General features: G+C 55.8%; 1 protein-coding gene across 7 annotated transcripts in view; it reads left to right on the forward strand.

Moving 5' to 3' along the window:
• The first annotated feature begins 2,845 nt into the window (after nt 1-2,845).
• The window catches only part of KIF21B (kinesin family member 21B), a 49,162-nt gene continuing 29,667 nt past the window's right edge, over nt 2,846-22,340 (forward strand). For 4 of the 7 annotated variants that reach the window (XM_054689994.1, XM_037495797.2, XM_037495798.2 and 1 more), the window contains exons 1-6: nt 2,847-2,977; nt 18,416-18,638; nt 18,912-19,094; nt 21,166-21,315; nt 21,393-21,527; nt 21,865-22,032. In XM_054689994.1, the coding sequence (XP_054545969.1) occupies nt 2,937-2,977; nt 18,416-18,638; nt 18,912-19,094; nt 21,166-21,315; nt 21,393-21,527; nt 21,865-22,032 (900 nt within the window). In that variant the 5' untranslated portion in view covers nt 2,847-2,936. Of the gene's footprint in view, nt 2,978-18,415; nt 18,639-18,911; nt 19,095-21,165; nt 21,316-21,392; nt 21,528-21,864; nt 22,033-22,340 lie in introns of all 7 variants that reach the window. The other 3 variants (XM_054689991.1, XM_054689993.1, XM_054689992.1) reach the window with 1 other exon arrangement.

Here is a 22,340-nt window from a genome sequence, read left to right on the forward strand (position 1 = left end):
TGGGGGCGGTGTGCATTTTCTATCAGGCAAAGAGGAAAGGTTTGATTATGGGGGAGATAGGCATAGAGGCAGTGCATCAGGAGAAATTCAGGGTTTGGGAAAGAGGGAAGAAAAAAAGAGCAGCTGGGAGAAGGCAGAAGGAGTGGGAACACTCCAGAGAGAGGAAGCAGTGGGTGTGTGGGAGCTGGACAGAGACTACAGCAAGGGCAGGGCTGTCCTAGGCTTCCTCTGACCCAGTAACCCAAATCTTCCCATACTGTGGTTGCGGCCTCTTTCCTCCCCTCTGGACCCTCATCTGACCTCTGTGTCGTACTCCCTCACCACTGGGCAGCACCACCAGGAGTCAGGGTTCAGACACCTCACTGTTCTGCTGCTCTCTGGCCCAGGAGGGAGTTGCTGAGGTGCTGGCGTAGGGGACCAGCCCAAGGGTCTCCCTGCTCCTCCTGGCTTGACACCCTGGCACAGGGGGCAGGTAGCGCTCTGGTACCACTTCCCAGCAGGAAGTCAGGCCGGTTACATATTCTCAGAAGTCAGAGGGGATCTGAGAGTCGGGGGACCCAGAGAAGTTCAGTGTGGTGGCGGGAAAGCAACTTTGCGGAAAGCATTATATCTGGGCGGGCTGGGCCAGTCCAGCTCCCTCCTGGGCAGTGGCTTGGAAGTGACCTGGGGAACCTGGGACCAGACTCTTCCAATCCTGTGTCTGTGGCTTATATGCTTACATGCAGAGTGAAACTCAGCTTCCCCATGTGAAAAACTAAAGCAATATCAAGAAGCTTAACTCAGCAGGTTATGAGAATGAAGGAGAACAGGCAAATAAAGTACCTTGTTCATGCAGATGGTCCGTAAATGTGAGTTTCCTCCCTCTGGGGAGAGAATGTCGGTGATCTAAGTCAACACTCTTATGACCTTCTGCTCTGGGAGGGTCCCCACTGGCCCCAGAGAGCATCCTCATGGTTCACATGCTAGTAAAAGGTGTGGGATTCCACCAGGACCTCCTCCTTCCACAACCCTACCCTTGGGGCACTGCTGGTGGTGCTCCAGTTTTCAATTAGGATGGGGAGGAGGGAGGTGTTGATGTGCCCTTGAAATTATCTTTGTTTTTGGTTCGATCTTAACAGATAGGGATCTGGGCAGCTGGACAACTGGACAGGGCTGTTAAGTGTGGAGTGGGGGAGGAAAGGGTGGAAGATGGCATCAGCAGATGCATCCCCAGGCCCTATCCCATACCCTTGCCAAAATCTCTGACATGGTTTCATCATCTGAGGGTGATGCAAGAGGATTGGAGTCAGACTCCCCTTCCTCCCTTCCCCCAGAGAGTGTTATCCACATCTGGGGCTCTTTCCAGGGAAGGGAGCTGGTGGAAGTGAGGGAGGGGACAGCATCTGGTGAGGGGCCTGCAAAGGACACCAATGATGGGGATTGGAGGGGTAAGGAGTAGGCATCTGGGTTCAGAGGAGGGGAGATTGACTAGGAAGGGATTGGTGACTTTCCAGTCAGTCTCCCCCATCACTACCCTGTGTTTAAAGTCTCCAGGGCTCCCCTGGTCCTTTACATCCAGATAAATCTGCTGCACTCCTCTCCCCTGTCCACCCAACTCATCCCCAGCCTCTACCCAGGGGCTAAGACCAGTGCCCCCTTTGTTCCCTCCTCTTGGGACAGCTCAGGCCACCCACACTGACCCTCTGCCCCCAAGTCCACAACAAGCAAAGTAAGAGCCAGGCCTAGCAGAGGGTCTTCGTTGGGTCATAAAGGTCAGTGGGGCCACAGTGGTCTAGCAGAAGGGAGGGGCGAGTCTGAAAGGACTGGAGCGAGGAACCAACCAAAAGATGGTTTTACAATGCGGCAGGTTGGAGGTGGAGGGATCTGTAGTTCTAGTAAAATCTCCCTCAATTGGGGCCTCCCTGGTGGCACAAGGGTTAAGACGCAACCTATGAAGCTATCCCGGGCCTCTGCAGCACCAGCTCGATTGGCCAGGCAGACCTCTCCTGTCTTGCCCGCTGAGCAATGTATTTCGGTAGATCTGCCCGTTCTGTTCCCCACTCTGTCTCTAGTGAATCCTCTCACCCCAGCGCCCCTGGACGGTACCCCAGCTGTTGTCTGCATAAATCAATCTTTAAAAAAAAAACCAACCTCCCTCAATAAAGGTTGGCAGATCACTGGAATAAACGCAGAAGGGACGTTTTCCAGGCTTTCAAAATGCAAAGCGCTCGTGGCTGTGCGATGCTATGAAGTGAGACCTAGGTTCTCACCCACGGTAGCCACCCGCTCCCCGGGTGACCTTGGGTAGTTCCCCTCTTCCCGTCCCAGCTCCCTCATTTTTGAAAAGGGGTCCCATCGACGCCGAGGCTCTGCGGCTCTGGGGGCCGAGGCTCCGGCACGGTCAGCTCGTGGGTCCGCGACCCTCCTCCGCCCACTCCCCCCATCCCGACAGTGCCCCAGCCAGCGGGTGGACGCGAGCCAAGAGGTCCCTTTAAAGGCTCAAGTCCCGCCCCTGCTGCGGGCTTTGGCCTTCGATTGGGCGATTCCGGGGGGGCGGGGTCCGGCGCGGCTCAGCGGGGCTCGGGGGCGGGCCCTGGGCCGGGCCGGCCCCCGCCCCCTTTGTTCGTGCAGCGGCGGGAGGTGGCGGCGAGGGTGGGAGGTGTGTGCGCGCGTGTGCCGCGCGGTGGGGAGTGGCGGGTCCCGCCGCGTGCTGTCAGAGAGCTCCGCGCCGCCGCCCGATGGCGCGAGGAGGTGCGCGGGCCCAGCCCCGGGGGGCCTCCCCCGACCGCGCGTGAGCCCCTCTGCCTGCCGCCCGCGAGTATGTCACCTACGGTCGCCCTGGCAGCCTCCGCCAGCAGCGCCCGCGTCCCCGCCTCCCGCAGCCGCAGCCGCTGCCCGGGACAGTGGCCCCCAGACCCCCGCCCCTGATCCACGCCCAGACCGAGCGCCCGAGGACCATGGCCGGCCAGGGGGACTGCTGCGTCAAGGTGGCCGTCAGGTAGGGACCGGCGGCCGCGGGTGGGGGTGCGCTCGGAGGGGTCGGGCTTTGTCTCGCGTGGCGCGGGGCCGGGGGCGCTCGAGCCCGCACCCCGCGAGAAGGGCCCGGCGTGGGCTGGCTGGAGGGCGCTGCGCGATGGCCCCGCGGCCGCGGGGAGCGGCGCCCGGAGGGCTACTGGAAGGGGGCTTTGTTTGGGTGGTAATTTCGGGTCCCTCTTGGGAGCCCTTAATGATCAGAAAATCGAATAAACAAGGAAATCCGGTATTTCACACCCAGCCCTGGCCCAGGCTACAGCGTCTGTGCGTTTCCTCTTGCCTCTCCGTGGGGCTACTGTCTCAAAAGGGCAAGTGTGTGTGTGTTGGAGGGCGGGTAATTCCCTCATCTACGCCCCTCAGACTGTCCCGAGCTCGTGGTTCCGAGGGCTAGGAAGGCAGCCCACCCGCTCCAGGGGCCGCTTCTGCAGACAATGATCAGCGCAGAAAGAACTGGGATGGTAGCTTGGCCTTCCCTGGGGAGTCAGAGGCTTCGGCTTTTCGAGAAAACCCTGCGGGCTCTGTCCGGAAAGGAGATGAGGCTCGGGGAGAGGGGGAGGTGTAGGGAGGTTCTCCCGGTGAGCTGGAAGGGTGTGACCTGGGGGCCACCCTTGTCACTCAGATGGAACTGGGCAAGGGAGGGCTGCGTGGTACTTACCTGGGACTTGACATGATATCCTGACAGAACTGAGGTGGGGGAGGACTTGGATGGGGGTTCTGTTGGGTGGGGTACTCAGGTGCGGGGCAGGAAACACTGCGAAGTTGGGTCCTTTGTTGTGGGTAGAGACCCGTGACACCACCTCTCCCTGTGTTGGTTTTGGGTGTTCTCTTTGAGAGGGCCTGTTGGGTCTGTTAGTGGGAACATCTGGGACTGAGGTCACTATCAGGAGCATCCATCTCTGACTCCGCGCTGTGTGATTTGGGGGCGGGGAGATTAGCAGGTATAGGTCCAGGGTAAGGTCCCTGACTGAGTCAGGTCTTTAGACCCCTGGTCACGGATGACCCAAATTCCAGGAGTCCCGAAAAGTCACTCTAGATAAGGTCAAAGATGACTATGGACCAGCTTCTCCAGGGCCACCTGACCAGCCCTCTGCGGGCTGGGGAGGAGGAGTGGACACAGCTTTGGGGTCAAGGGAGAGAGATCGCTGTTCCTCGCACCCATGGCCCCCAGGCTGCACTCAGCATCATAAAACACAGCCTTGCTGGCCCGGAACAGCCTTGAGAGACAAAGAGGAGCCCTGCAGGTGCCTGGTGGGCTGGCTGGGGCGGGGCCAGGCTGCTGCTGGGGCTGACACTGCAGTAGGATCCAGAGGAGGTTGGGAGAGGGAGGTACCGGGGTGGGGGTGGGAGTGTGAAATGTAAATATGACATCTGCAGCAGACTGAGGGAGTCTGAATGCATCATAAAAGGGAAATGAAGCCCTGGCCCCCACCCACTGTGAACCTGGGCTGGGAGGGGAGGCTTGGGGTTCCCCTCCCATGAGGGCCTTCCTTTGGCCTCCATCTTGCTGGGAAAAGCCAAACAAAGCCCCCCACTCCCGGGCTCCCCAAGCTGGGCTGGGGCATGCTGAGGTGTGGGAAAGCCCCGTGGACTGGCACGTTGTATAGAGGAGTGGGGGAAAGCTGGTGTTCCCTGCCACCACCATCAGAAGCTTCCCTTGCATAGAGGGGCCATTGTGACTGCCCACTGCACCCAGCTCTTTGGGATGACAAGACATCATCTCTGCTTCCACTCACATTGCCCTAGGGGGACCCGGCTCCCCCCACTCCTCTCTTGGGAGTTGCTGATCTAGGTGAGGAGTGGGAGATCTGAACCTTAGAATAGCTGAGCTTCCAGGATCTCCTGGCTCTCCCTCCCCACCCCACCCCCGCCCCCCACCGCAGCGTGAGCGCCCAGCCCGGCACACGCCAGACCTCAATGGGCAGCCGGCCGTGGAAGGCAGACAATGCCTGGACAGAACCCAGCTCCTAATCAGAGTGCTGGGCATAGGACTGGCCCAAGACTGGGACTAGGATGGGAACAGATGGTGCCACTGACTGTAGGGGAGAGTTCTTCATGCTCTGGGATCTCCTCCTCCCCCCCTCCCCAACGGTACCCCTAGAAATCACTCATCCCACCTAAAGAATTGGGTGGTGGGCTGGAGTAGAACAGAGCATTGTGGGAAAGGGCCGAGGATTTGGGATGGCTAGGCGCCTAGCCCAGTGTCAGTTACCACGTCTCCGGCCAGGTTCAGCTGTATTTTCTGACTTTCTGGAAGTCCTTTCTGGTATCTAACTGAAGTGCTTTCTAAGTTCCTATTAGAATAACTTGTGGCAAAACCTGAGTTGGGACAAGAAAGCCAGGAATGAGACAGACTGGGTCACATGCGTGCGTGTGTGTGTTCATGCGTGCATGTGGGTGTGTGTGTGTGTAAAAGAGAGAGTGAGAGAGGGAAATAACTGCGACACTAGCTAAGAAGCCTAGCTGCCATCTGCAGAGCTCTGTGGGGAAAGCCAGTGCTCAGGAGTGTCAGAGGAGGAAGCCTCAGGGCCAGGGGCTATGGGATAAGGGAGAAGGTCAAGGTATGAGCAGATCCTAGGCCTCCCTGGAGTCCGGTGTATCTGTCCCTGAATCCAGGTTAGTTGCCTTTGTTCGAGGAGATCCCAGGCTGGCTTTCTAGCCTGCCCTGTGAGTCCTTTATCCATAATGCCCTGCCATCAGGATGCTCAGCTCCCTGGGCCTGGAGCTGGCCTAGAGGCAGCCTCTACCTGGGGGGATTGCTGGAGAGAGGCGAGGCTGAGCTGTGACCTGCTTCAGAAAAAACAGGCCTGATTAATGCAAGGAGAGGGAAGGGGGGCTGCTAATAAACGTAAGCTGGCAAAGTTGAAATTGGGGAAGTCAAGTCACATGGTCCGTTTATTTAAGACCCTTTCAGGCCCCAGCTGAGTCCCTATTTTGAGATGAGCCCTTGGAGTGGCCTAATCCCCTCCCCCCATTATCTCTGCTGGGCCTCCTTAAGCTTCTGTCCTTCAGTCTGCTGGGGAGGGGAGGTGCTCGGCTAGTCCCACATTCCTCTGTGGACACTACGGGGGTATACCTGCCAGGGACCCAAAGGATCATGTTCCGTTGCACCCCTGCCTGCTCCCACTTGGGTTCTCTAGCTGCAGGTGTTTCCCTCCTTCCAGGCTACTCTGAATTCTTCTTGATCAGTATCTTCTGAATTTTGAATCAAGAGAATTGGTGGCTTGGAACAGAGAGACTAAGGAGACAGAAGAAACTGAGTGAGGGTAATGATCAGGGGTGCCTCCAGAGTCCCACCCTCTGGACTGATAGAGCCCAGGGTCAGCAGTGCCATCCTTGCCACGTGTGCCTGATGCTGTCGAGCTTAGAGACAGGGACACTGAGCCCCAGAAGTAACCTCATGTGGAGACCTGAGGAGCTTGGTGGCCTCCTGATGCAGAGAGAGGGCTTATGTCATCACAAGGAAGTGGAGTGGAGTAACCACAGGCCCCCGGAAACCGGCCCCCTCCACCCCCCACCCCCAGCCTGCCTGATTGGTTCTCAGCTTTCGAAAACCTCCAGAGGAGCATTGGGGTGGGGCAGAGCATGGGGAAGTGGCAGAGATGACAGGAGCCTGGGACCCTGACTCTTACAGCACTGGGGGCAGAGCGCAGGGCTGGTGCTGACACTGCTCATGCTCTGGCTGGGCCCAGGGCCCCTTAGCTGTTTGTCCTTTGAGACCTCAGTTTTCCCTCTGCAGAATGGGAGCAGCTGGCTTGCCGAGGTTTGCTTGTTTGTAAAGAGCAGTGGCTTGCATGCACCGGGAGGCATTAATTCTTAAAGGGTTGACTCCTGAGACATGGAGTATGAATGAAATGTCTTAAAAATAAACCCTAACTTAAAGTGTGTCTCTGGCTTAAAGAGGTGTCTCTGGTTTAAACAGCAGTGACTGTTAGGTAAAATGAAGACGGCAGCCCTTGTATGTATGTATCTCATCTCTATTATCTAGCTACCTACCTACATACCACCTATCTATTTCTATCTCAGAAAGCAGTCTGTGTTGGAAAGGAAACTGAGCTAGCAGGCCGCTGTTCACTAAACACCTACTCTGGGTCGGGCATGGTGCCCACACTGCCCTGCTAGACCCACTGCAGCCTCTGGAGGAACTGATGGCTCCCTGGCACAGATGGGTGCATGCTCATGGTCAGTGAATGGAGTTAAATTTGAACCCAGGGCGCTGTAGCTCCCAAACACATGCACCTCACTCTGCTGTAAGTTGCCTCCTGATTCAGCAGCTAAGTAGTTCTTCGCTGAGCTAATGTCTCAGCTACTTCAGTTACTTTCCTGAGTGGCCATGACCTTGAATATGGGAAAGTTCTTGGGAAGACATACGTGGTGCCCTGGGAATGAGCAGTGAGTGTTATAGGACAGGGAGAGGGGTAGCCCAAAAACCGCAAACCTGCCTATTCTACATGGGTTCTGCCATCCGCCGCATCAACACAAAACATAGGAGACTTTAATGGGAAGGAACTTTAATAAAACTAGGAAACAATACAGGTAAGGCAAAGAGTCTAGTTTCTAAATGAAGCACCCAAAGTTACCCATCCCCTCGTGGGTAAAAGTCCATCCATATGGGATTGGCCCAGAGCAAAGCCCCAAAGCCTGCCACAAGTCTAAAGCATCTTCCAGTGGGACCCACAGAAAAGGGTCACAAACAACCAGACAAGCCCGTAAGGAAAAGAGCAAAATCAACATCAAGATAAAAGCTGCCATTGTCCCCTCCCCACGGGTCTCACCCACATCTGTGTCACCCAGTCCACGACCAAAAGACAAGCGCAGTTTCTTCACGTGTCTCTAGGCTCCATGGGCCTCCTCCAGGTCTCCTGGCTCCATCCTGCTTCCTTCCTCAGTCTCTTCTGCTGCTTCTCCTCTTCCTGCTCAGCTCCACCCTCCCTTGGGTGGGGCAGGGAACCTCCCCCTTTCCTGGGGACCACCCTGTTACATGAGGGATGAGGAGTCAGATTCCCCTTTAGGGGGCTACTTGTCCCCACTATGGGGCTAGCCGAGATCTGTGCTGTTGCCCCTGTGTTTTGGGAACTATTTCCTTCCTTGCCTCTCTCTAGGGGAGGAGGTTATGGGGGAAGCTGCCACTGCTCTGGCTCTTACCCCTACTCCCCGATCCCCCAGTTGTAAATGGCAAAATTCCAGATGTCCTGGGTCTCATTTTGCCCTTTAGACACAGCAGCATGTTGAGGAGATGGGGAGGGGGGAGGTTCTAAGGGGGCCGGTCAGTTCCCTGCTGAAAAGAGGGAGCCAAGCTTGGCCTGGCAGGCCTGGGTGTCCCTTCCTTGGGGCTGAGGGCAGTGGGACTTGGCGGGCGGGGCTGTGAAGCGCATGGCAGGCAGCACTGTTGGCTGCAGCGTCCTGGTCTCCAGAGAACCCCTGTCATCTCTGGCAGCCCTGAGGAACGGAAAAGAGGGAGTACGCGGGTCCTTGCCTCTCTGCCTTCCTGAGTGCGTGCTGAGCTAGAGGCCACCACCCTTTCTCTGGACTGGCTGCTCCTACCTGAGACAAGAGTTCAGGTGCACTGAGGAGCGTCTGCAGGGGGAGCTGGGGACAAGGGCCCAGGTGGTAGAGAGGCCCACCGCCCCCACAGCCAGCCCCTCCAGGCCTCAGCCTGTTGCTCTGCGTTCCTCTGCAGGGAGCATCCCCAGGGCCCATCCCACTGAGCTGTCCCTGCCAGATGCAGATGCCGTCACAGCTCTGGGCGCTCCCAGGGTCTCCTGTCTCCTGGGAGGTCATGGGAAACCCCTGCCAGATGCCCTGAGATGGGGGTGGGGGGGGCAGCGATCGTTATGACAGTGACACTGCTGGAGCACAGCTGAGCAGCACATCCCTGAGCCGGGCTCCTCCCTCTTCCCAGGCCGCGATGGAGGAGTCAGGCCAGGGACTCTGGAAGTTCCCAGACCACTCATTGCTGACTGGGGCAGCCTGGGGTGTGCAGCTTGGTACAGGGACTGACCCTCAGCTCCTTCTTGGGATCCTGCTCCCCAGCTTCCAACCTCTCAGCCCCCATCTGCTTGTGCCCTGTGCCTGGTTTCAGCCATTCTGGAAGGTGCCTCTAGAGCAGCTGAGTCCTCATCCCTGGGGGCATGTGCGGCACTGGTCCAGGGGCCCTTTCCTGCTGAGCTGACTTTCCCTGGGCACTACTCCACGCCAGCGCCTAGGACTCTGGCATGGGCTGAAGGAGAGAAATCAAGGATACCCCCTGAAGGGGGGTGTCAGATTCCTGAGCCCCAGATGCCTAGTTGACACCCTGAGTCTTCCAAGGCTTTCAGGAAGTATCTGCAGTCCCTCCCCATGCTCTCTCAGAGCATGTTCTGGGGCAGAAGTCCGGCAGAAAGGACTGACAGACCCCTTTCACCAGGTCTGCCAGGGCCTCAGAAACCCATGGCCTTTGACCCCACCATACAAAGCTTTCTTGTTTGGGGTTCAGAGCCCCCTGAGGGCAGCCTCAGGAGGGTTGGGCTGAGAGAGGGCCTGAGGGCCAGAAGGAGGTCCAGTGGGAGGGTCACAAGACCCTCCCCACACAGTACCCCAGTGGTTAAAAGGGCCATCACCCCAGAATGGATCTCACCCCTCTTTGAGAGAGGTCTGGCCTCTGTGGGAAGATGCCTTCTCTGGGCTAAGTCAGCTCAAAGCCCCCGGGTGTCTGGGAGCCAGACTCCCCTGAGAGGCTAGGATTTTGCTTCCAGCCACCTTCCCCAGCACTGGCGGGCTGCCAGGGGAGGAGGAGAAGAGGATGCTCATTAAAGGGGGGGGCAGACGTCTGCTTCTGCCACAGAGGACAGCCGCCTTCCTGTGCCAGGGGTGTGGCCTCCAGGGTTCTCCGCTCTGCACTGTGCCGGCTCCAGGTCTCAGCTTTAACTACAGAATAGGAAAAAGCCTTCCCCAACAGACAGCTCTGGCCTGCTGGCAGCTGTTGGGGAGATCAGTCTGGGAGATTCGCTGAGGGGATCATTTTTCTCCAGTGTGACCTCTCCTGCCCCTGCAGGGTGGGTTCAGTGGATGAGCAGGGCTGGGCACAGGTTAGGGTTGCATTTCCCCTCCACCATCAGAGGGGGTGTGGGTGGGCAGGTAAGCCTCACCTATCTGAGCCTGGTTAAGTGGGGGAAATCCCCCCTTGTTCCACAGGGCTGTCATAGCACATTACATGTGTTTGTGTATGTAAATGAGCCTGACACAGAGTTTCTCAAAGTTATCCTTATCAGCCGAGGCTTGGGTATGGAGAATGAGCCCCAGGGCCAGAGGTGCTGTGATGACTGACCTCTGAGGAAGAAGACTCCAGCTCCCAGGCTCTCCTCTCTGATTTAACAATCTTTGCAGGCAGGAAGTTCTTTTTGCTAGCTTATCTAAATCCCTCCTGCTGTAGCCGAGTTCACCTTTGATCTGGCTCTATCACTAATGAGGAAGAGCTGGTCCCAGCAGGCAGGTCACAGCCTGATTAAGTGACTCAATGTGCTAAGCTTACTAGAGGTCATAGGGCTTCTCTCTGTGCCCCCCTCCCCCATACCCCCACACACACTTCCAGGCGGAGACTACAACAGCTTTGCCCCAGTCTCTCCAGTCTGGGATGATGTCCTGTGGTTGGAACAGGCATGCCTGCTGTGGACTGGGCACCAGGACAGGGGTATGGATTCTGGACAGCTTGGCTTTCTCTCGCAAGTTTAGATACAGCAACAGAGACAGGGCAATGACCTTCCGCACTGCTCAGTTCCCCCCCCACCAGCCCCGCTCCCCAACCCTGAGCTGTCCCTTGAGTCTCCTTTTCAGGATTCCAGAAGGGTTAGGGAATCCTGGAGAAGAAATAAGCACATATGGCTATGCCCCCGGCTCCTCCCCAGAACGTTTTTTAAAGTTACATTAGTTACATTGGTCACCCTGTTAGGGGGGCACCCCGTCTTGTATCGGGGCTGCCCTATAACAACCTTATTAGTGGACATACTGAGGGGCACCCCAAGACCCCTCCAATTTGCATACTCTAAATGGATTCTGCCATCTGCTGCATAAAGACAAAGCATATTCTTCATGTGTAAGAACTTTAATTCGAATTTGTGTGAATCGCATAGAGCGAGAGAAAATGATAATGGTTTCCATCAGAACACCCAAAGTTATCGAGCCCCTTATGAGCAAATGCCCAGCCAAACAGAGTTAACCCAAAACGAGGCCACTGAGGCCAGACAGCTGGCCACAAGTCTAAGGTACCTTCTGGTGGGGACCCATAGGAAAGGAACAGAAGGGACCAGACAAGTCTGGAAAGAAAGGGGCAAAATCAAAGTACCAGTCAATATATTGGCTGCCATTGTCAGCCTCCTCACGGGTCTCTCACCCACGTCTCTTTCAAGTGTCTCCTTCCGTGTCCCCAGGTCCCTGGTGCAAGTCCGAGGCCAAGAAGCTAGTACAGCTTCTCTACATGTCTCTCTGCTCCACGTGCCTCCAAGTGTTCTCTCCCAAGTCCTTTCAGCGTCCCCTCCCACTCAGCTCCTCCCTTTATTAGGTGGGGCAGGGAACATGGAACCTCCCCGTTGTAGATTACACTAGATTTGAGGGATGATTCTAGCTAGGTGGCTGGTTCTTCTCAAAGCCTTCGAGGTGGGGACTGGTGAGAGGGGCTTTCCCAGCCTGCTGGTCCCCGGGTGCAGACGTATCACAAGCAGGCAGCTGTGCGGGTGCTACTTCTGCTGAGCTCTCCTGGGGGCATTTTCAGGACTGACAGATGGAAAGGTGGTCTTCCTAATACTTACTAGCTGTGTGACCTTGATCTGAGTTACTTGATTTTTCTCTGAGCCCTCATTTTTTAAAAAAAAAAAAGAAGGATTTATTTATTTATTTATTTATTTATGCATATAAGAACTGGGGTACAGGCCAGAGGTGCAGGGGGTGAAAGGATTCACCAGAGACAGACTGGGGAACAGAACAGGCAGATTGACTGAAATACACTGCTGAGGGGAGCAGCGGGCAAGACAGGAGAGGTCTGCTGTGCCATGTGGGCAGCTCCTTGGCCGGCTGGGGATTGAACTGCAGTCACTGTGGATAGCTTCATAGCGCTGCGACTTAACCCCTTGCACCATCAGGGAGGCCCTGAGCCCTCATTTGTAAATTAGGAGCAAAACCACCCACCTTAGAACTAAGTGACACAGCATCATGACCTAACACCGGCAAAGCATCCAGGCACAGAGGGCCATCTTGCTTCACCTCAGTGCAGTGGTTACTAATTGGGGAAGTTGAGTAAGCAGGGTGTGATGGGGCACCAGGTGCCAGCAAAACAAGTCAGGAATCACAGACCATGCACCACAATTGTGCGAATTTTCTAGGATTCTGCAATAGCTCTGGGTTAGTTAATTTAGTATTACAGCCTATTACCTCTGAGTGAGTAGAGGTAATAGATGGGAAGAGCCTGGGACTGTACCCTTAGGAGCTAATAATGGTAAAGATTTGCGGGCCAGGTCATTTAGGAGCTCAGGGATGGGACCAGCTTGCTGATGGGACAGGACTAATTTCATCTGAGATGCTGAGCAACCACACTGTCTTCCCCAAGGTCACTGGGCTGAGCCCCTGCAGGAGGGGAGGGGGATTGGCCAGCTCTGTGTGATGTCACTAAGGATGGTGGGGGTGACTAGTCCCCCCACCCCCTCCTAAGCCTCAGGTCTGGTGCAGAGCTCTGAGCATCTTACCTTTTGCCAAGGGAGTTTTTTCTCCTTGGCAGCCTCTCATCCCCCAGGGCCTGCCTCCTCCCTATGTCCTCTGTCCTCCCTTCCGCCCTGTCCTCCAGGCTCCCCAAAGAGCCGAGGAAGCGCTGAGCTCAGCTCTTCCCGCAGCCCGGGACTGGGGCTGGCGGCCTTTGTCCTGCCCTCACTGCAAGGAGCTGCCGGGGGTCCTCCAGCGCCTGCCGCTCGACCGCGTGCGCATTCTGCCGGAGGAGGGGGACGGATATTAAAATAACTAACCACATCACACCAGCCCCTGCTCAATTGTGAACAGAGGAAGCTCAGTGGCCTCGCGCCTGTGCCAAGATCCTGCTTCTGAAAAGCTCCCCGCTTCTCTCTTCGCTGCCGCGCCGGCTCCCACCACCGCTCAGCCTGCGGGTTGCCAAGTGGCAAATAGACCAGGCTCTGTTCTAGGAGATTCCGGGGGGTTTTCTGAGCTGGGCTGCCCAGTCTGCCTGGACAGCCTGCCTGCCCTTCCTGCCTGTGGGCCCTGGAGAAGGGATAGAGGGAGGTTTTGAAGGGGTGGGGCTTGGGGTGAGATGTCCTGGGGGAGACTCAGGAGGGCCAGGGACAGACATGACATGATGTGTGGACAACAACACTGTGCTGACAAAGGCAGCTGCCCTGCGGCCACAGTTTGCCTTTTTTTTTTAATTCAATTACTGCATTAAATTATTTATTTTGATTACTGATTTTTCTTTAGGTATACTTAAGTTTTGCACTTGAGGCCAGCGCCTCACTCTCCTGACCCTGGGCATGGGTCTAGTCCACAGTTCCCAGGGTCTGTGATTACTTAAAAGACCTTGAAACTGGTTTTCTTCCCTGATCCCCCGCCTATGCCGGGAGGATCAGGGCCCAGGGCTGCAGTCCAGGACACCCCATCTAAATCTAACCAGAAACTTCCTCCTGCCCCTTATCTGGGGTGAGGTGGGGCTGACTGAGGGCCCTTGCAGACCTCAAGCTGGGTGGGACCTTGAGAGGAGGTTGCTGGAGGGGAAGGGGATGGAGTTCTTAGAAAGCCGATCCTGGGAAGAGGGTCGCCAGATGACACAGGAGGAAGCAGCTGGAAGCTGTTGGGCACTGGCTTTGGCAGGGATGGGTGCCTACCACTGGCCCTTGGGACAGGGTTTGAATTCTCCACTGGGCAGGGTGAGGGGGGATGAGCCCAGGACATGAACCACAAGGTCCACCCTGCTGGACTGTGCACCTGGGCCAGCTCCCTGCCCAGGGCAGCATCTGTGTGAAGGGACGAGGCAGGGCCTGGGGGGCCTCCCTGGCTCTGGCGGTGCTGCTGGGGGAGGAAGTTTGTTCTATCAATTTGGATATTGAGTCTCACGGGCAGAGGCAGCTGGAGTGGTGGGAGGGCCTGTAGGCTGCATAGTGAGAGCAGGAACTGATGCTCAACTTCACTGCATTTACAGTGTGTGGCTTAACCACTCGAGCCTTAACTTTCCTCTCGGAAAATGACGTCCCTAGTCCACAGCAGGACTAGGATGAGGTGTGGCCTATGGCATGTGCCTGGCCCAGCGCTGGCACCTGGAAAGTATCTGGGACATCTTAATTCCTTTTTCACATCCATTCCATTGCTCATTCAAGCCCATTCCTGGGAATAGCACTTTCCCTCTTCTAGTATAGTTGCTTGGGAATTAGTGACTGGTGAGGACCCCTGTTTTCTGTCTCCCAGAGGGTGCCCCCTTTCTGGGTAACACTGCTCCCCCAGCTGCACGCTGCAAAGCACTCCAGAGGGGCTGGCTTGTGCTCTCTGACCACAGAGGACGGCCCCCCCCCCCATCAGGACCCTACATCACATGTGCTGGGCCAATGGAGAGTCGCGGTGGGGATTCATGACTGACTCCACAGCTCCAGCACCCTGGAGTTCCCTCTTCTACATCCCTCTCCCCGGCCGCTCTTCTGCCAGCTCTGCTTCCTGGCACCTCACTCCCTGATGGTCTGGGGGCTGGCTGTTGAAGGAGAAGCCCCCCCTTCTCATTGAAGGACTCTGATGAGTGGGGCTGCTGCTCCCCCTCCCCTGCGCCCACTGTCTCCAGGGATCCTGATTCGATTTCCTCCAATCACCAGTATTGCCATCTGCCTGGGGTAATTAAATGGTATTTGAATTGGATCCAGAAATCCTATCGCAAGCAGCCCACGTGGTAGGTGCTCGCCAGCAAAACTGGAGGGTCCTCTGAGGCTGCCTGGGCCAATCCTCAGTTCACCTGGGGTAACCTGGATGCCCTGGGCAGGAAGTGTAACAGGCTGGGGGGCAGAGCCAGAACTGAGGGTGAGTGCTCCAGCTTCCTCTTTAATGCCTGGGGCACAGTACCACATCTCTCTTCTGAGGTCCCTGCCTGCTCTGTCCCCGAGACTTTGAGCCATCTTTACCCATGGCACAATGACTCCTGCCTCAAAGTGACACTATAGCATGGGGCGTTGAGGAGGCAGCCCCCCCACACAGCCTGGTTCAAACCCCCCTATGTCCCTATCTGTCCCTGACAAATGTGCCATCTATAACAGGAGGGGTGGTATCCACTGTGTGGCAATGTCTTGAGAATCACATTAATAGCATGTGGCAGAGCTGTCCGTGGAGACTCCACCCCTATGGCAAGGAAAGTGAAAGCAAAATTAAACATGTGGGACTACCTCAAAAAGTCTTTCCACAATGAAAGGAAATACTACTAGATTAAAAAGCCATCCTACTGATGGGAGACGGTGTTCACACAGCACACAGCTGATAGGATGTTCATATCCAAAGTCTATAAAGAAGTCACCCAGTTTAACAACAAAAGGACAAGCAGCCAAGTTAAAACCTGGGCAGCAGATCTGAAAAGACAGTTACCAAAGGGGACCTGAGAAGGCCAACAGATATGTGAGAAAATGCCCTCATAACTTTTTTTTTTTTTAAAGATTTATTTATTTATTTATACAAGCACTGGGTACAGTCAGAAGCACGGGAGGATGAGAGAATTCGCCAGAGGGGAGAGCAGAACAGGCAGACTGACGAAATACACTGCTGAGAGGAGCAGCGGGCGGCAGGAGAGGTCTGCGGGCCATGTGGGACCCTCACCCGGCGGCCGGGGATCAAACTGGCGCTGCAGAGGCTGCGGGCAGCTTTGCAACCCAGCGCTCAACTGCTGCGCCACTGGGGAGGCCCAGCCCTCATAACTTTTACTAAGGGCAATGCAGGCCAAATCCACCATGAGATGTTACCTCACACCCATGAAAATGGCTTACACACACACACACACACACACACACACATATATATATATATATATTAAAGATTTATTTATTTATGCATACAAGAACTAGGGTGCAGGCCAGAGGTGCGGGGGGTGAGAGGATTCACCAGAGACAGAGCAGGGAGCAGAACAGGCAGATCTACTAAAATACACTGCTGAGGGGAGCAGCGGGTGAGACAGGAGAGGTCTGCTGTGCCATGTGGTTGTTCCCTGGCTGGCAGGATCGAACTCATACTGCAGTGGCTGGTGATAGCTTGATAGTGCTTGTCTTTAATCCTTGTGTCACCAGGGAGGCCCTGAGAATGGCTTATATTGACAAGACCCCAATAACCAGTGCTGGAGAGGATGCAGAGGAGAGGAACATTAGTTGGTGGGAATGTAAACTGATGCAGTCATTTTGGAAAGTGGTCTGGGCCTACCCTAAAAAACCAAAGAGGATCCCATTTTTGGGTACTATATGAAGAACAGGAAATCATCAACTGAAAAAATGATGTGTTCTTCAGTGTTTATTACAACATTATTTATAATAGCTAGGAAATTGAAACAACCTAAGTGCTGTCTGCAGAGGACTGGATAAGGAAGGTGTGGTATGTCCATGCAGTGGAATACTACTCAGCCATAAGCAAGGATGAAATGTTGCCACTTACTGCAAAATAGAAGGAGCTCAAGGGAATTAGGTGAAGCAAAATCAGTTAGAAAGATGAAGACAAATATTGGACTATTTCTCATACATGAATAAAATAAGGACTCAACATGAATGAGCTGACAAAGCAAAATAATTATGAACTATTGAACACTGACAACCAAAAAAGTGAGGATTCTGAGATAAAAGGAAAGGGGAAAGGAGAAAGGGTCAGAGGGGTAGGTGATGGGAAAAAGATACAAATTTTAAAAATAAAATTAACAACAACAATGAAGAGTTATTAAGTCCGAGCTTAGCTGCCTGGCACATCGGGTGTGGCCGAGTTAGATGTGTTGCTGAGGACAGAATTCTACTGGGGGATCACTGAGATGCCAGGTTCTCCTGAAAAGGCTGGATAAAGTTAGTTGCCTCCTCAGGCTTTCATTCCTGTCAGCCTTCATGGAGGAAGTGCCCTTCCTTGTGAGGACCTATTCATGCCTAAGGGAAAACACTGCGTAGGAAAACCCAGAGGAGCAACCCCAGTGTGTGAGCCGGCCTGGTGTGGCTAACCTCCCGCTGACTGCCCCCTCACTGCAAAGCACAGTAACAGGTTTTGCCAAGAGCCTGCCGACCTGCAGCCCTGAGTGGGCTTTAGGAACTGGGGCAGCCCGGACAGGGGCAGGACGGTGATGGGGAGACCCTAACTCTGTGGCAAGGCCCCCTGGACTCTGGCTGGGTGCTGGCCAGGCCCCTCTCATTCTTTTCTTCTCTTGGTAAATGTTGGCTTAGGGAGAGGGAGGCTGACAAGCAACTCATTGTGAGTGCCCACTGACAGGCTGGCTTGTGTGGGCCCATGTGTGGGCACTAACTGCCCCCCCTCCTTTTACTTTAGGGCATTTGGGAGGTGCTTGCTTCCAATCCCTGCTCACGCATGCTCCTTGACTCACACTTGGTTGCCATGGGGACCTGCCCTGGCGATGACTGCTTGGAAGAGGAGGAAGGGTTGGCTGGATGGAGACAGCTCTTCCATGGCTGATTCCCAACTTAACTCTTATGCCACTTTTCTTCCTCTTTACAGTGGAACCCATAAGAATCTAAGCCACCCCTGTGGCTGGCCTGGCATCCTCCTAGAGCAAATTTTTTACTTGACCTGGTCTGTACTTGGTCTGACCCTCTTGTCCCCTGGAAAGGAAAACCCTTGTGCCTGAGAATGTTCTGGCAGGCTGTAGCATCTGGAAAGGGAACTCCTGAGCTCAAGGACCCTTGTAGTCCCTGAATGCCTTGGCAGAGGCTCCGGTCTCTTCCAGAACTTAACCCTGAGGGGAGAGCCCTATCCTGCTCTTTCCCTCTCTGGGAATCTGATTGCTAGGGCTCCCCACTCAGTTTCCATTCAATCAGGAGTGGGTGTCTGAGGTCAGACTGGCTGGTGCTTGACTTGATCGTCTTCAAGTATATAGAACAATTCTCCTGGCTCCAGTTTCCTCCTCTGTAAAGTCAGGCAGATAATACACACCCCACAGACTTATAGTGAAGAATACAAGAATTCATTTATGTAAAAAGACTCCTAACACAGCCCTGATATAGAGAGGGCTCAATAAATGTTAGCAATTGCTGTTTCTGATGGTGTGGATATTATTATTGTTGATGTTGTTATTGTGCTCTACAAAAGCTGTCATTCTCCTGTGGGCCCGGGGAGAGGGGACTCCTAAGCTTCCATCTCCTCCAGCTTTGGCTGGAAATAGAAGCAGGGAGGGGGACTTCCACGTGGGTGTGACCCAGGATTCTCCCCTTCTGGGCAGGATACGGCCCCAGCTGTCAAAGGAGAAGATTGAGGGATGCCACATCTGTACTTCTGTCACCCCGGGGGAGCCCCAGGTCCTTCTGGGGAAGGACAAGGCCTTCACCTATGACTTTGTCTTCGACCTGGACACCTGGCAGGAACAGATCTATTCTACCTGCGTGAGCAAGCTCATCGAGGGCTGCTTTGAGGGCTACAATGCCACAGTGCTGGCCTACGGCCAGGTAAGCTGTCTGCACCCCCACCAGGGCCCCCCCAACACTGGTCTCCCCCACCTGATGGGAGAGACAGCCCCCTTCTGAGCAGTCAAGACACAGTTTCCCCTGTTGTCTGAGGCTGCTGCATCACTGCTAGTTAGCAGAGGGAGGGCTGTCGTTAGAGGCGTCCACAGGGTGTGATTTGGGGACCGGGAGAGGTTGGGGGTCTCAGGTGGGAGGTGGATGGCAAAGGGTCCAAGACTGGCTGGTAACACCCTGCTTCCATCGTTGCCCGTGCAGACAGGGGCCGGGAAGACGTACACTATGGGCACTGGCTTCGACACAGTGACGTCGGAGGAAGAGCAGGGCATCATTCCAAGGGCCATCGCACACCTCTTCGGGGGCATTGCTGAGCGCAAGCGGCGGGCACAGGAGCAGGGCGTGCCTGGGCCTGAGTTCAAAGTCAGCGCTCAGTTCCTGGAGGTACACTGGTCTCATAGGGTGGGCAGGAGGGAGACTTGGGGGACAGCAAGACAGTGGAAGCTGGGCTCTCCTCCAGAGTGTGCACAGGCCTAAGGGAGCCATGGATGCATCTAGAGGTGAGGAGTTCCCTGCTGCAGGAAGTACCAGAGCAAGAGCTGGAAGATCACCTGCGGGGTGCTCTGAAGGGAAGGGAGGGGGTGTCTTGTATCAAGAGTGTGTGATCTATAGAATCTCATGAAACCCGACTGATGCTCACAGCTGTAACCATGACTAGCCCTGTGACCTTGGGCAAGACATTTTACCACTGAGCCTCATCTGCCAAAGGGGCGGATGAAATCTATTATCATAGGGATTTTGTGAGGATGATGTGGAAGCACATGCGTGGCCCCTGGTCCTCCCCGACCTCAGGGCAGCCTGCCCTGTCCCTTCCTGACTGAGGTCCTGCCTAAATCTCTGACTCTCCCAAAGGGAGAATTTGCATCTGGCCCCGCCTGTTGCTGGGAATGTCAGTGCACCGCAGGCAGGAGTTGTGGCCACAGGGACAGTGAGGGTGGGGGTGGGGACATATCAGCTCTTTGACCTCTGCACCTGGGCTGAGTCCCAGCTCAGAAACCCCAGAGGTGGAATTCCTGCCTGCAGAGGGGCCTCTCAGAGGAAGGCAGGTGCACATGAATACTTCTCCCCAGGCCTGACCTGCACGGGCTCTTACGGGACACTTGAACAACTCAGCATCTCCAGGTTCCTAGTGTCTGAAACCCCAACCCGCTGACATTCCCAGGCCATCTGCTGGGCATGAGTCCCCTGGGTACTCACCCACAAGCCCCGTGCTGTTCCTCCAGGCAAGGGTGCAGCCACACCCTCTGTAGGTTTCCCTTGCCTGGCAGTTATTCACACCAGGGTACACGAGGCGCCTGTCCATCCCACCCAGGGGACCTTGTACTTTAGACCTAGAAGGGTTTTTTTTTTTGCCCTATTAGACTTTTGCTTCTGATAAACTGGTTGTGTGTGTGTGTGTGTGTGTCCTGCTTGTGTATCTCTAAGCATTTTTTGCCCCTTTTTTTTCACCCTTTTTCCATACTGTTGCAATGGAGATCCCCAAATAGTGGGCCAGTTCCTAGAAGATCCATACCAGTGGGTGAACCACAAAGGGTTAAATCATGCCTGTGTCTGTCCCAACAGACAGACAGACACTATGGCACCCACATCTGCACCAGTCCCTTTGATTTCCTCTTCCCCTTCCTGCAGGGGTATTTCTGTCCTTGAAGCCCAGCAAAGCCTCGGATGTCCGAGGGCTGTTCTGCAGCCTGCCCCTCCCCCACAGGATCCGTGGCCTCTGACCCTGCTGCCTCCCCCCACCCCCTTCTTCCCCTGCTCCTCAACCTCAGCCCTTAACTGTGCTTAGGGAAAAGATTTCACCTTCCCTGCTAGCGACTCCAAATGTGGAACTTCCAAAGCTGAGCCCACTGAAATGGGTTGACTGCCCTGGCCAGGGCCCCTCCCCATGTGGTCTCACCAGACTCTCTCAGGAGGCCAGGCCACAGTGGCACACTCTCCTGCCAGCTCCCCTCTTGAGCCCGGAACAAGGCACACAGCACGCTCTCCCCCTGGGAGGTGGGAAGCTGTCGGCACCTCACCCAGGACCATGGGGATCAAGGCACTGCTCCCACTGTCCCCACTGGGCTCGGCTGGCCCTCTCTCTTCTGGACCGACACCCCAAGCCCTCTTTCCCAGTCAGTAACATAACAGGATCTGCCCGAATCAGGGGTACATCTGTCGCATAGCCATCTGGGACCTGGGTTCCTTAGTCCCTGCTAGGTCCTTTGTTCCCCACTGAGACTGGGAGCCAGTGAGTGCTGCTTCTTTAGGGAGGGGAGGGCATCCTCAGGGTGGCTCTGCCCAGCGCTGCTGCCCTCCTGCCTCTGTCCAGTAGAAGGATGAGGAATCCAGAACCCAGAGAGGCACCCAGAGCCTCAGCTTCCACATCAGCAAGATAGAGTTGGTTCATAAATGTGACAGGGCCCCAGGCCGCATGCCCAGTAAGCCCAGGAGCTGTGTCCCTCCCTCCCCCCAGCTCTACAATGAGGAGATCCTTGACCTGTTTGACAGCACGCGGGACCCTGACTCCCGCCACCGCAGGTCCAACATCAAGATCCATGAGGACGCCAATGGCAGCATCTACACCACGGGTGTCACTTCCCGCCTCATCAACTCCCAGCAGGAGGTGAGCCTCTGGAGGGCCCAGCTGGCCAGGGCTGGCACCACAGCCACCCGGGTCCTCACCTCCACCTTCTTCCCCAGTTGATCCAGTGCCTGAAGCAGGGGGCCCTGTCGCGCACCACGGCCAGCACCCAGATGAACGTGCAGAGCTCACGCTCACACGCCATCTTCACCATCCACCTGTGTCAGATGCGCGTGTGCACCCAGCCTGACCTGGTGAGCAGCGGGGCCCACTGCATTGCGGGGGTTTTTGGGGGTGAGACAAGGAAGGCGCCATGGCTCCAGAGCCAGAGCACTCGGGTTTGGGGCTTGCCACTGCCACTCGTTGGTTTCCTCTTTTCCTGAGCACGTTACCTGGTCTGCACAATGGGGTGTCGATACCTCTGTGGTGTGAGGATAGCGAGCAGCAGGCGTGCAAATATCGAAGGCTGTCGGATGCTCCGCATGTCCCAGGGGCAAGGTGCCCTGCAGTCTGCCCTGACTCTGCACCCGAGTCCCCCAGGCGGCATGACCACAGGTGGGGCAGGGAGTGAGATGCTGACTTCTGCTGTAGGTGAATGAGGTGGTGACTGGGCTTCCCGAGGGCACTGCTCCTTCGAGTGAGTACGAGACGCTCACCGCTAAGTTTCACTTTGTGGACCTGGCTGGCTCCGAGCGGCTGAAGCGGACGGGGGCCACCGGCGAGCGTGCCAAGGAGGGCATCTCCATCAACTGCGGCCTGGTAGGCAAAGGGTGGGCCACCAGCCCCAGCGGCCAGCGCAGCTCAGCTTACCCTGCCAGGCTACCTCCCCGCATCATCCTCCTTGGGCCTCCTGCTAGCTGCTGGCCAGTCCAGTGTGTCACCATAGTGACACCTTTGACCCTTCACCCTCGCCTCTGCCCCCGACATTCCAATGCCCCCAACCTTAACACACCTACCTAAAAACCCTCACCAGGGGCCTGAGGGTTGCTGGGGCCAGCGAAGTGGGTGCATACGACTTGGGGCTTATGTCGTACCTACTCCCTCCCTCCCTGAGTGTCGGTCTGTTT

This window comes from Talpa occidentalis, unplaced genomic scaffold, assembly GCF_014898055.3.
Source record: "Talpa occidentalis isolate TD23 unplaced genomic scaffold, MPIMG_talOcc4v2.1 talOcc4.8, whole genome shotgun sequence".
Classification (NCBI taxonomy): Eukaryota; Metazoa; Chordata; class Mammalia; order Eulipotyphla; family Talpidae; genus Talpa; species Talpa occidentalis.